Raw genomic sequence first — 14,969 nt, 5'->3', positions numbered from 1 at the left:
TATCTGATTCACTTTAATTAAAAAGCTAAAATATTCTAATTCTAAAACAACTGACAAAAGAATTGAATTGCTGCACTTTCAAAAATGAGTTCAGAGGTGCAATCATCTCCAAAATGCTCAAAGAGCCTGAAAAGGTTGATTTGTTCTTGGTGGTGACCTCTTTCCTTCCTTTCTTTTTCCCATAATAAAAATTGTTTCATCAAAGCACATATTAAAAAAAAAAAAAAACAGACTCAGATCTGTTTCATATGTTAGGACAGTGGTAGTCAACCCGGTCCTGTTAGGACAGTGGTAGTCAACCCGGTCCCTACCACCCACTAGTCGGTGTTCCAGCTTTCATGGTGGGCAGTAGTGGAGCAACCAAAGTATAAATAAAAAGATAGGTTTAACTATAGTAAGTTGTTTTATAAAGATTTATTCTGCCAAACTTAGCAAAAATCCAACATAAAGTACTTGGTAAGTAATTATTATTATATGCTTTAACTTGCTGTAACTCTGCTTTATAAATTTTATAAAGTAAAGTTACTTCCCTACTTTATAAATCACCATTACTGTGGAACCAGTCAGTGGTTAGAAAATTTTACTACTAACAGAGATACAAGAGTGGGCAGTAGGTATAAAAAGCTTGACCACCCCTGTGTTAAGACATTAACATATTAGAAATATGAAGGCCCTGGCCGGTTGGCTCAGTGGCTAGACAGTTGGCCCAGTGTATGAATGTCCCAGGATCAATCTCTGGTCAGGTCACATAGAAGACATGACCATCTGTTTCTCTTCCCCTCCCTCTCCCGCTTCTCCTCCTGCAGCTAGTGGCTGGATGGGTTTGAGTGACAGTTGCTGAGGATAGCTTGATTGGTCCGAGCACGTCAGCCTCAGGTGCTAAAAATTGCTCAGTTGATTCCAGCATCAGCCCCAGATGGGGTTGCTGGGTGGATCCCAGTTAGGGCGCATGTGGGAGTCTGTCTCATTATCTCCCTTCCTCTCACTTAAAAAAAAAGAAAAGAAATATGAAGCCATTCTCTCTCCTCTTAAAAACAATCCCACTTTCACCAATAGTAAATATTTGCTACTTTCTATAAAAAAATAAACAGATTGGAAGAAGGAACCTGAGAGAACAGTCTTGTTTCTAGTGAAGAAATATGTAATCCAAGAGATATTTGGGTTGCTTATAATATGAAACTGATGTAAAGCTTCTGGATATAAAATAACTCTAATTCTCAATAAAAAGAATGTGACAATAAATGAATACGGTATACATCTGATTGAATTTTATTCCTCGAGAATCAAAATGTACTTGACTGATGGTATAATAATGTAATGTTTTGCAAGTCAACTTGTATACGTTATAAGCCTCTAAATACAATCCTCTGTTTAGGAATTATAAAATAGAGAATATATATAATAAGAATTTTCTGCTCTTCCATTCCTTCAAAAAGGAGGGAATAGGGGTAAGTGAGGAAGGAATTGTCAAGTAGCACGTTTTGAAGATAGCTTTCCACCTGACTTAAAAACTAATTGTTGATCTCTTTTTGAAAAAATGACTTTATTCTAGACTTGTTAAAGTCTTTTATAGATATGTGTAGTCTCAATTTTCCCTCTGTCACTTTAAGAATAACATCACTCTGCACTATTTTTTTTTAATCTTCAGTTTTATTCAAGGTGAATTCAATCAAAAAATGCATTTAGGGAAGCCATATACAAGATTTTACTTGATAACCATAGATACAAGTTCATAATAAAATTAAAACCTTTTCTGTTGGAGTAATTTAGGAGAATATAAACTTTTATATGGGATTGGTATCTATCTATATATAAATGATACCAATAAAATGAAATTCTATGAAAAAAACATTCCCTAATTCTCTGTTTCATGCTTTGTATATAATCACCACTTATTAGTTGTCTTAGAATATGGAGTTTCAGCTTCTAAGCAAATGTATATGTGAGTTTTAGATTGATTTTCAGGTTCTGTACTTTGGTTTTATCACAACCTATGTGATGGAGTATCATGGAGATATATCACTTCTCAACAGCATTGTATTGCAACTCAAAAAACAGTTCTACGGACTTAGCCACAGCATTAAAGTTTTCATTTTAAAAACAATGTAATCTCATTCATTAAATAATTCTGTTCATTTATTTAGACATCAGGCAGAGATTTTGAGACATCTACAAGCACAAAACCAGCAGTAAACAAGCAGCTGTGAAGATTTGGCATGGCTGATGGTCTAAACTTTTCATATAGGTAAATCATAGAAATTTTAATTATTCTATATGGTGTTAGAAATAAATACTCTGAAGTCCTCTGTATTGCTCATCTTACACTCTCCTGTATATTCAACAGTAGCTTTGGGGGTTAAAGTATGAAACTAAGTAGAAAATATATGCATCTAAAATTGCAAAGAACAAAATTTTCTGTCTCTGACTTTGTCCCAATACTGAAGAATAATTAAATAATTATTGTTGTGTAAAAGATTAAGAACCAATCATTAATTTGGAGTCAAAACCAAAAATAATATAAAAAGTATAAAGTAAATGAAACACCTAATTCACATGAAAATTTAATATTAGAATACTGGCGCAGATTGACCACCTTTTTAAAGTACTGTTTTAATTTGTCACCATGGTCATAGTTTCATAGACCTGAAATCTTTCATATAATGAAAAAGGGTTAAGTAAAAATATATGTGCACTTTTTTATTTATAGTCATTTAAATCTGGTATAATTAAACACTGATGTTTACTTGTAATATCCTGAATACAGCAATAGGGCAATTTTATAAATTTTGAGATAACACATTCTCTTTTTCAATTTAAAATATTTTAAAAATATCCACCATGCCTATTTTATTTGAAAAACAAACTTTTCTTATTAAATATACAGTATGTCATCATTTTCTTCTATAACAGCATAGTTGTATAATTTTATTCTTTAGAAAATCAGAATTCCTTTGTAAAATTTATGATGGCTGATTTTATTTTTATTTCCACATTCTACTCATTTCTTTCCATGTGGTTTCCTAGGCCTCTATTTATTTATTATTTTTACCAATATTGTGAAGTTTAGGAATTGTCATAATTTATGCACGTATTTTTTTTCCTACTCAAATATATGCATAGATAAACTAAGTATATGAGAGTGAATTTAAAGGTCAGTGAACTTAGACTTGGAAACACACATACTCTTGACTATAGATGTCCACTTTCTAACCACAACTAGAGTCTCTGCACAATGTCTCTGAAATCTAACCTCAACTATCATCCAAAGGCTAAAATTATTTGTGGCTTTTACTTCTTGTCAGGCTTTCCGTGACTAGCAAATGGTTGCCTAGATAACAAGCACTTCTCATAGTTTCTTCCTTTTCCACCTACTTCTCAAACTTGTCTAAAATTTGCCATTTGCCCACTCCAACCAGGTCTTTCTTAACAGAAATTTATTTTATGGCTAAGAATAAGTTTCAGACTCTTTTGTCTTTATGTATTTCTGTGGTTGGAGAAAAAAAAGTGGCTTTTCTTTGACAGTAATCTCCATTACCGTTTGGATTTATCAGTCTCTTAAATTATTAATACTGATAAAGCACTTTGTTGTGCAGCAATATGACACTACATATTTGAAGATAAATTCATATTTCTGTAATTAAATCAGCAGAGATCATTCACAGTATCAGCCTGACCAACTGTAATGGCATAAAGCACTTCAACCGTACGGCGCGGCTTTGCCAATGGCACTACTTGGGTTTGGTAGCATTTATTCATTCATTTGCTGAACAGATATCGAATACTTTCTGTATTCCAAGTGCTATACTAGGTGTTGGAAAAAAGAACCCAATTACGCTCACACTACTCAAATCCACAGTGCATGTGTGTCTATCTGATTATAACCTAGGCTCCAAGGACCACTCAAGAGGTAAAGCCTTTTAATTACAAGGTAATCTCGCTGCACTTTTATTTTCTGAAGTAAGTAGTTTTGTCTCACCACCCCCATGAGGGGACCTGTGGGATAATCTAATTTATGGCATAGAGAGAATTTATAATGGCATTTTAGTTTATGTTACTTATCACCATTTTTTCCAAAACCTAGACTAGCAGAATTTCATAAATCACCTAAGCATTCCCAGCGTATTCTGTCTTCTCACTCAGTTTGACATAGTCAATTAAATTGATTATTCCTGATTGACTTAGGTTGGTTTACAAATTAATCTAATAGATAAATGGTACTTGATAAAGTTAATTATTGCCCAAACACCTACTAAACTCAAAGAAAACCATAGTTATGATAAAGAAGTATAAATAAATCTTGGTTTTTAAAACTAGGAATGCAAAAAAAAAAAGGTAACCTGAAAATTAAAATCTTAATGAGAAAAATGTGAATTTGTTTACAAACTATAGAAATGATCCCTGAAAGTATAGTCTTGTGAATTTATTTACAAATGAAGGCTCCCAAGAATACCAAGAACATCTTGGCTAAGCCTAACATTAAAGACTGCTACATTTGTTTGGAAAATGTTTTTTGTTCTCAAAACTTAATGTGATTCACTTGTGCTGAAAAGACATAAAGCTTCACTATTAAGGTTAGTATACATGTAGACTATAAGAAAAACATTTAATAATAAATATTTAGATATAGCTACTCTGAGAAGAGGGCCCAAAATGTGCAGTGAAGGGATCAATATTATTATTATTTTCTTATCCAATAAATAGGCCCAACTATGAAAACTGTTTAGGGAACCCTCAAGATTTTATTGGCATTAGAATCAGAGATAGTATTTAAATATCCAGAAGACTGGAGAACACTTACAGTGGAAAAATCAGAGAAGATAATTAACCAGAGGCCCCATAGTTAGTGTTCAAACCTGTCCCTAAATAGCATTCTGAAAAGTCACTTGTCTGACTCTTAAGAGCAGTTTCATGACTCCCCTCCAGGCTTGTTGGGATTCAAAATGTATCCCAAAAGAAGAATGTTTAGCCATTTGAATAGTCATCCTCCCATATTTAAAATAAATGAAATTGGCTCCTATTCAGATAAGCACACCTAATTACATACCCAGCCAAAAGTTAAACTTTGTAATGTTAGCAGCTAATTTACATATTGAGCAATACTTTAAAAACATCAGTATCAATGAATATTGTGGATACATCTTTTAATCTTAGTTCACCATTTAAAAAATAATATAAGGAGGCAAAAAAGGGATAGAGTGTGAAAGAGAACACAGAAGACCAAGGACTTGGAAGAAAAACAAACAGTTGCCTTGTCTTCAATGGTCCGTGCATTAAATCCCCCACGTGCTGAGTATACTGCAATATTGTTTCCCTACCCCAGCCCCACTATGAACCAAGATCATTTATAAATAGTCACACGTTCAGCTACAAATATCAGAGATCCCAAAACAGTAAACTGTTATTAATATAATTTCTTTTGCGTTTCAGTACCTTTGGCACATAAGGGATTATCTATGCTTGAGACCATTCAGCCTTCTATCAAAAATTTGACTTCAATGCATAAACAGGCATGTCAGCGATGCCTAAATTCACAGTAAGGTTTAAGTCTATTTGTTGCCAAAAGTTGTGAACATGCAAGTTGATTAAGTGTTCTCTTTCATGCTCCTGTCTGAGTCACTTCATTGGATAATGAGATAGGCTGCCCTTTCTGTCCATCACTAGAGCAGCTGGAGACAGCATTTGCTACCTGGCAAAACCTCCGAAGAAGGATCTTTCTTAGCAGCAGATAAACCCAGGGATCCAAGATCTGGTTGAGTGAAGCCAGGCGGACAGCTATTAAGAAGAAGTTGCATTCTTTCTGCTTTTCTGGGTACGACTTGCAGTGCTCCACTGATGTCTGATTGAAGATCATTTTCAACATCATTATCTAAGAAAGAGGGACAAATAAGTAATCCAAAATTAATAAAGGCATATCAACTCCTTTACACATTACTTTGCGCATAGTTTACAGTATGTTGGTGGTTGTAGTGAAATGAATGCAAGCAAGAGTTATATTCACAGAACACAGCCCTGAATTATACAAGACATTTCTGTGAATGTTCCCACATTTTTGGCCATTTTACACGATGCGGTTTTTTAAAATGTGTATGTTTTTGGCGCTTGATCCTAGGAATTTAAGAAGTTTCAAAATAACACATCTCGAAATTAGCCAAAGTCATCTGTTTTGTTGTAGAAAACACCAGCAAGCTGATACCCCAATGAGAGCCAATATTTGAACAAAACCAGAAGATATTTCATCTTAAACTTTAGTAGGTATATCTGAAAAAAAAATTACTGAAGAAAAAGTAAAAGCAAGAAAGGGGAAAATAATAGTAATAACAACAACATTTTCTAAATACTAACAATTTGCCAGACACTGTGTCAAGTTCTGTGTATGAATTTCATAATCAATATAAAAGAGACATTATTGCCATCTCCTTCTTACAACTGGAGAAACCAAGGTTTAATGATATAAAACAACTGAGCCAGCCTCTACCCCAGGTTCACTAATATCATACTGACAGGCTATTCTCCTTTTCTTTGTCTCCCCTGCTCACCACATACACATACCAGAATGTAGACTCTGTGAGGGCCGCATTTGGGACTATTTTTCCCCAACAAGTATATTTACACTACCTAGACCAATATTTAACAAATAGTGCTCAATAAATATTTGTGAAAGAATGCATTATGTGACATATATGTGAATATAATTTTATGTGATACATGTAATATACATATTTATATTTGAGTGAATAAGTATTTGCGATTTGCATGGAAGAGAATATTTGAATGTTCAGATGCATCTGAAAGAATTATGCACGTTCATTAATTATCAGAAAAATTGTAACCAAATAACAAACCATTTTACACCCAGCCATTTGACAAAAATGAAGAAATGTGACTTTTCCAAATGTCAACAATGCTTTGCAACAGCGAGGACCCTTGCACAGTACTGGGGACAGTGTGCGTGCACTGGACCCACCACTGTGGGAAACCCCTGGGCACTATCTCACCTGCCCCTCCCAGCTATCCTGCTCCTGGGAATATACTGTCCCGGATTCCTCCACCAGGATTGTGCACATGACTGTTCATCATGGCATTGTTCATTAAAGAAAAAGAAAAAGAAAAAAAGCAAGAATAATGCAAACATGAGTTCACATTCACAAGCAAAGAAAGGTGTTAGATGTTATAACTGGCTTCTAAATTCGTCTTTCTAGGTGCCCGACTACCAAGTACTTGAAATGTGACCGGAGCAAATTGAGTATTTAATGATTATATAATGAAATACTATTTTTGATATATTGTGTTAAATAAAATATTAAAATTCACAGTACTTGTTTCTTTTTTACTTTTTCTAAAATGTTGCCAATAGAAAATGTAAACTTATATATGTTGCCCACAGCACATTTCTACTGAAATCACTCTCTTTCTAGAAGCCCACACTTATTGTGATGTTCTGTCCTCAGGTCACGTATCCCAAATTGAAGTCAATAACTCTGAGCATCTGACACACCTGAACCACTACCCACAATCCCAACAATGGCACTTTCATTCTTACACAATTGCCCTGGCCCTGCATGTCAGTCATCTTCAAATGCTTCTTTTGTGCCTGACCTGTGCTGGCACAGTGCATAAAGTATCAACCTGGAACTCTGAGGTCACTGGTTCAAAACCCCGGGCTTCCTTGGTCAAGGCACATATGGGAGTTGATGCTTCCTGCTCCTCCCCTCTTCTCTGTTTCTCTCTCTCTCTCCTCTCTCTAAAAATGAATAAATAAAATCTAAAAAAAAATCCTTCTTTTGCTTTGTCTGTTACACTGCTGTCTGCTCTTATTCCAATCTTATCCTAAATCAGCTCCTCCTCTCCTCTGATGTACAGTGATAAGACACCCAGATGTTTCATATAGATGTCAGCACATCACAGATGCAAAACTGATCAAATCCACACCAGCTACAAAAACTGCATCTTGGTCTTATGGGACACAGTACAGTCACACATAATTCTTAAATCAATCACTGGCAAAGAAGATGGAAATTTCCAAGTTTGGTTTATAGGGCAAATTCATCCTTTGGGGCTTAATCCATAGTCCTTGATCAAATTACCGCCTAACACTTGAACAAAACTATGGTTCTGTAAATCAATAAGAAGGGAATAGGTAGGCAACCAGAAGACAGCCATATATTCTGGGTCCATAATTGCTTTCAAAGGATTTTCCCCCCCAAGGGATTTATTCAATAAAAGCCAAAAACAGCTGTACAAATAATTGAATATTCAGCAAAGCGTTATCTATACTAGTAAGAAACTGTAAACTGACAAATCTCTGACATCAGGAGTAAAACTTAATAAAATACAAATATTTTATTCCTCCGTGCTCTTCAAGTATCTTATCTTTTATTAGCCCTTCTCCTTTGTATAAGGAGAACAGTATATAGAGTTTGCATAATAGTATATATAAAAATTAAGTGAAGAGGCAGATTATAAAATAGTATTACGTATATAAAGTTATAGTGTAATTATAATTAAATTATGTAAAATACCATAGAATTGTGGAAGGCAATGGAATGATTACTATTAAACAATAATTTATTAGTAAATAATTATTAAATTATTTTTTTTAATTTTATGTGCATAAAATATTTTAAATGTTTTAAGAATGGCTTTTATTTAAAGGAAGTTGTTTATATTTCCTTCATTAATAAATACAGATTTATTATACTTGCTTATTATACACCAAATTTATTTAAAATTAATAGATATACATTAGTGTCTTCTGATGCTAGATCATAGTACTATGAGGTGAACACAGTACTGAACATGACCTCCACTGTGGTATGCAGATGGTCCCCCTCCAAAGATATCCGTGTCCCAGTCCTGGAACCTGTGACTACGTTTTCACACATGACAGAAAGGACGTAGCAGACGTGATTAATGTTAAGGGCCTTGAGATGGGGAGATTGTTCTGGATTATCCAGGTGGGTTTATATATCATATGGGTCCTTAATGTCAGGGAACCTTTTCTAGCTGTGGTCAGAGGGTGAAGTGCCTACAGAAGAATGGTCAGAGAGCTATAATAATGCTGGATTTGAAGATGAAGGAAGGGAGCCATGAGTTATGGAATATAGATGAATGATCTCTAGAAACTGAAAAAAGGCAAAAATAGACTGTCTCAGATCTCCTTCAGCACTTCTTAGAAAAAAATGCAGCCCTGTGCACACTTTGATATTTGCTTAGTGAGACCAAGGTCAGGCTTCTAAGCAACAAAACTGTAAAAGAGATTTGTGTTGTTTTAAGCTAGCAAGTTTGGATTAATTTGTTGAAGAGCTACAGTAGAAAACTAATATACTCATTGAGTGAGTGCTCAGCAAACGCTGAGAGGAGATGGGATGGAATGAGCCTGAAAACGATGTATTCCTTCTCACAAAGAAAACATCCCAGCAAGCTTGTTTGTTCTGTGCACTGTCTTAGGAAACTTTAACATAAAAAAAGGAAAACTAAACTTCATCCTAACACCTATCTAAATTATTGCAATTTCTAAATTAGCAATATGTACAAATGAATTCTTGTTATTCCAGTGACATCAGATTTCAGTGTATTTGACTAAAAGGTATAAAACTGTATTTTCAATTCAGTTGTCTTAAAATATATATATGGCTAGTAATTATTTTTTCTTCTTTTTATAAACAATTGGAAAGGTTTTATTTAGCTCTTTAAACCCCTCATCTCCTCCAATAATTAAATATGTCTGACTACTTAACCATCTTCCAGAAAGTGTTCAAGCCCGGTCTAGAATGATCTAAAAACTCACTAAATTACATTTTCATTTTTCTTTATAAAGTATTGACTTTATCCAACTTTTTATAATCAGAAAAAATTACAAAATCACTTATTAAAATAGGAGTTAAGTCACTTTGTATAGTTCTTGATTATTTTTAAATTAATTTTACAGGCTAATAATACTAAATTATTTTTACTAGGTGAATATAAGTTTCATATGCCTCACATGGGTTAGTTGACTGTAATTTCCAGTAATTTCCTGTTGACAGTGCAGTGACTATGACATTATAAAACCCAGCTCTGTAAGCAATAGATGGTACATGGGGAGGGACACTTCAGCTTTTCCCAGAAATCACGAGATGCGCAATAGGAAGGTCATTTCAACCACAGGCAGTGAGCATGGTACTGGCATTTCCAAATGGCGGCAGGGTCGGGCGTAGGACCACAAATTCTTTGTCTAATTTTGAACATAAATTCAAGTTAACATCCACCTGTTGAAGTCTTTATATTTAAGAAGCTAAACGGTGATTGGGATTTTTGCAAATATTTTTTATTTGGGCAGTCATTTGGAAAAAACCTTTTGTGTGAATATATAGATTTCTGGTAGAATTAATTATTCCTGTAAGTCCAAGTCTACTCCTTATAAAAGGGAGGACAAATAAAAAATAAGATGCTTAGAAAGCCCAGAGGCTGGGTTTTTGTTTGTTTTAGCAAACACATGTATAGCCTGCACGGTAGCTCCTTTCAATCAGCCTCATATAATGAGCTGCTATCAAGGGAGCGCTGAGACCAGTTCTGGCTGATAAGAGCTGCTGCACTTCCCTCCGCCCCCTCCTCAGGGCCCACGCGACTCTCCCAGGCCTCTCTCTGCCTCTCGCCCGCCCGGTTATCAGCAAGAATAGAGAGCTTTTCCGTACCTACGATAACCAAGAACACAGCTCTATCAGTGACTTCTAAATTCTCTATCCCTGGCTAATTTCACGGGCAATTACCTTGCTCCCTCCTAAATGAAAGAAAAAATGATACGTTCCTTCCCCAGAGATAATGATGTTTTAAATGGGCAAAGCACACACCAAGGGAGACTGATTGTTCTTACTATCCTGCATTTGGATTTTATTTTATTGCAGCAGGATTTATAACCACACATTCAAAAATCTTTAGTACTTTACTTCTTGTTTCAAAAGGACCTTGGGTTATAGGCCATAAATATCTATTAAAGATGATAAATGAGTGAACCCAGAAAAATTAATTTGTGGGCTTGGAAATAAAATTGGTTACTTGCCCTTAGGCTCCATTATGTGGTGTTTATGCCTTTCCAGTTTATTTCTAATGTCAGTGTGTGTGAGAACTTTCCTCCACAGCCAGTACTGAGCTGTGTCTTTTGTTTGTCATAATGCTCTGTTGTTAGGCCTGGGAAAATAACCTGCTTTACTGGAAATTCCCTCTCCAGTTTGACAAGTGTTCTATATTATAATACACAGTAACCAATCTGGGCCCTTTAAACTACTTAATTAGATAATTTGAAGGACTGTCATGGGAAGAAGTTGTGTTGTAGATTCAGAAAGTAACTGTAGTCTTTCCAGTCTGGTTACAACTCTGCTTTCTGGTTGCTAAATCTTCTCAGTAGAGACCACCGTTTCAGAAGCCTCCCCTGCGCTATCTAATCTGAACACAGACTACTGTTTCAGAAGCTTTTCCTGCGTTATCTAATCTGAAAATTTTGGAAATAAAGAGTTCATAAACATTTTTTAATTACGATACGTTATGTAATCTTCTTCTTCTTATTATTATTATTATGTAACTTGAAAAAAATTTCCAAAACAAAAATGAACTAAGAATCAGGAGAAGTAAATTCTGGCTCTGCCACCATTTATGACTTTAGGCAAATCCCTTACTCTGCTCTATTGAGCTCACTAGTAAACAGCTGTTGGACTGAATGGCATTTTACAGATACCTCTGTGGTTAAGTTTTTCCTGATGGATTCAGGGGCAAAGATGGAAATGGAATAAAGATATAATTTGAAAAACTGAAAGGGAAAAAGAGTAGAACAGAAGACAAGATTCCTCTTCAGGTAAATGCCAAGGGTGTGTTTTGGTAAATAGAGGAGAGAGGAAAGTTACAAAGTTAGAAAGCGGACAGTGGAAGAAGACAAGATGCGGGATTCATAAAGCTTTAAGGGGAGATTATTTTAGAAGTAACAGACTAACAAGTACACTGAGCAAGAGTTAAAAACCAGCCATAAAACTGACGGGGCTCTGCTTCTAGTTTGGGAACCGGTTACCTAACTTTGGATCTTAATTTCTCCCTTCTCTAAAACATGATTAATAATGCTTACCGAATATCTTCGCCATCCAGTAGTGCAGTTACAAAATTGAAAATAAAATGAGTCTAATTAACACCTTGCCTTCATTCGGTGGCGTACCTCTTCCCAAGCCCTGGGCTACTGCACTATTGTCTGTGCTTCCAGGACAGAGCGCTGTGATGCTCAGAGACACAACAGTGGCTGCGTGGGAAAACAGTGCACGGAAATGAACGTCTCATCTACATGTCTGCTCTCCTTAGACTTCTACCTGAAAGAGTCATTCCAAGAAAGAAAACCTTGTCATACATTATTTAGGATGTAAGAATCACCCTCGTCTTTCCATTGATATGAATTGTAAATTCTGTGTGATTTGGCTCAGGACAGCTCAGTACATGTTATGTCTAGATAAAAATTCATCTTTCTATTAGAATGATCCAAAGAATGTTAGTAGCTAAGTAAGTACTCAAATTCTGACTGAGAGGAGGAAGGCAATGTTTTTGTTGGTTTTTTGTTTATTTGTTTGGGTTTTGTTTGTTTGTTTGTTTGTCCATTCCTCTCCCCCTTTGGCATCACACTTTTTTCCCCTATAATTTCTTCCTTCTTTAAGCAAAGTATCAATTTGCACTTAAAGAATAGATCATAAATGCTTTCCAAGACTGTCGTAAACTAGTAACCACCTCTTTTATATTTGCCATAGATTGGCAAGCTTTTGGTTAACGGGTGGGAAGGCTGCCTGTGCTCAGTTAAGGATTTGCAAACTGGTATGCTAGTGTATTCTAGTATAGTATGCAATCTGGCTTTACACACAGCTTTGTATCTGGCATTAAACATATTTGTTATCATCCACTATCTTAAGACCACCATGTTTACTCATTACTGCCTGGACCAATGGTTTCCAACTGTTTGTTTATTTTTTTCATGGCACACATAAATAAATTATTAAGAAAAAAGAGAGGCACTGACCTCTTCTTATTTAGTAAATATTCATGCCATGAGATTAAAACTGTTATATTTAGTCAGGTGTATTGACCTCTTCTTCTTTAGTAACTAGTTTATGTGTGCCATGAAAAAAAAAAAAAGGTTGAAAACTGCTGGAGACCATTATGAGGTCTAAGATTTCTATAATATAAAAATGGAAGGACTGCAAACACCTCATCAACAGAGAAATAAAATGAAGCTGACAACTAGCTTAAATACATTAAGTCTGCCCAATGAAAACCAAACTGCCAAACAGTTATTGTATCGTTTATGGCAAAATTGCCTTACAAATCAGTTGTGTGGCTAAAATGGTTATGGCAAAAAGTACTAAACATGATTTCACGCACTGTGTGCTGTCCTAACTCGCCTCACAGAGGAAACAACCTGTTTAGATGGCCTCTTAATCACCACCAAGTTCATAACCTGCAGTAATCCATTCCTTCTTCCCTCCTGCTCAAATAGCAGAGATGGCCCATCTCCTGGCTCAGACTAGCTCTTCCTTTGTGCCCTGGATCCCATCCAGCATAAATTTCAGAAATATCATTTTCACAATGATCCCCTTCTTATTCTTTTACTTTTGGCTTTTCCCCATTATCATTTTAACATATCTCACCTTATCCAACCTTGAGAAAATAAAATGCTCTGCAGGTGTCTTACCTCTCTACATAAACTGCTCCAGAAGTTACTGTTGACTTCTCATGAGAGTTTTCTACTCTCCTTATCTTAAATTTATTCTTAAATCTCCTACAGCCTGGCCTCCATATCCACAAATCCTCAGGATACCTACTGACCAGTTTCAAAATCCACTGGACATTTACTTGACTTGTTTGTAACATCAGATCTAGTTGACTATAGCCCTATCAGGAGATACTATTTTCCCTAATACATATTAGGTTGCCATTTGTTCTGATTTTCTTACTAATTTTCCTGCTACCTGTCCAGGTACCCCTTTTCAGACTTCTTTAAGGTCTCCTGTTGCTCTATCCATCCTGAAATGTTAGTATTTTTGAGTCCTACTTTAGGTAGCTACCTCTTCCTGCTGTGCATAAATTCATTTTGTGATCTCGTCCACTCCAATAACTTCAAAACCCACCGAAGTGCTATATAGGCTATACCTCTGTTCTGAGTTCCAGATTGAGCTCAATCAACTCAGTTGCCTATAGCACAACTCTTCCTAGATGTCTCACATCAAATTTATCAGGTCTAAATTTAAAATCATTATCTTCTTCCTTAAAGGTACTTCTTGCCTGACCTGTGGTGGCACAGTGGCTAAAGCATTGACCTGGAAAGCTAAGGTTGCTGGTTCAAAACCCTGGGCTTGCCTGGTCAAGGCACATATGGGAGTTGATGCTTCCTGTTCCCCGCCTCCTGACCCCCCCACCCCCCCACCCCCGGTCTCTCTCTCTCCTCTCTAAAATGAATAAATAAAATCTTTAAAAAAAAAAAGTTACTTTTCCACTAATCTTTATTATTGCAGTGAGCTAAGTCCCTAACACAGACCTAAAATTTGTGCTTGATTCATTTCTCTCTGTGTTTCTTTCTCTCTCCTTTTCACCTCATTAGCCAATATTGCTCAAAGTCAATCAATCACAAGTTTCCAATTAACATCTTAATATTTTATTATTCTATCACTTTCTTTATCTCCACTCCCATTGACCCTAAACCCAGATCATCAGCATCTCTTGTCTGAACTACCACAATGTCTGTTACATAATTTGATAGCCTCCATTCTGGGCCCCTTTATGCTGCTTACAAAGGATGCTTTAAAATGTAAATTTGTGGCATTGGCTAGTGGCTCAGTGGATAGAGCATTGGCCCAGTGCATGTACACCCCAGGTTCAATTCCTGTTCAGGGCACACAGGAGAAAGAACTATCTGCTTCTTGCCCCCTCCTTTTACCCCTTTTCTCCCTCTTCCCCTCCTGCAGCCAGTG

At 35.7% G+C, this 14,969-nt stretch overlaps 1 protein-coding gene across 5 annotated transcripts in view; it reads right to left on the bottom strand.

The window, feature by feature from the left end:
• Window positions 1-14,969, bottom strand: part of PTGER3 (prostaglandin E receptor 3) — a 218,229-nt gene that overhangs the window by 176,607 nt on the left and 26,653 nt on the right. For all 5 annotated transcript variants that reach the window (XM_066268897.1, XM_066268895.1, XM_066268896.1 and 2 more), the window contains exon 2: window positions 5,687-5,866. In XM_066268897.1, the coding sequence (XP_066124994.1) occupies window positions 5,687-5,866 (180 nt within the window). The remainder of the gene's footprint in view (window positions 1-5,686; window positions 5,867-14,969) is intronic.

This window comes from Saccopteryx bilineata, chromosome 3 (genome assembly GCF_036850765.1).
Source record: "Saccopteryx bilineata isolate mSacBil1 chromosome 3, mSacBil1_pri_phased_curated, whole genome shotgun sequence".
NCBI classification, from domain to species: Eukaryota; Metazoa; Chordata; class Mammalia; order Chiroptera; family Emballonuridae; genus Saccopteryx; species Saccopteryx bilineata.
The sequence above is the reverse complement of the archived record's forward strand: the minus strand, read 5'-3'. Positions and strand labels throughout refer to the sequence as shown.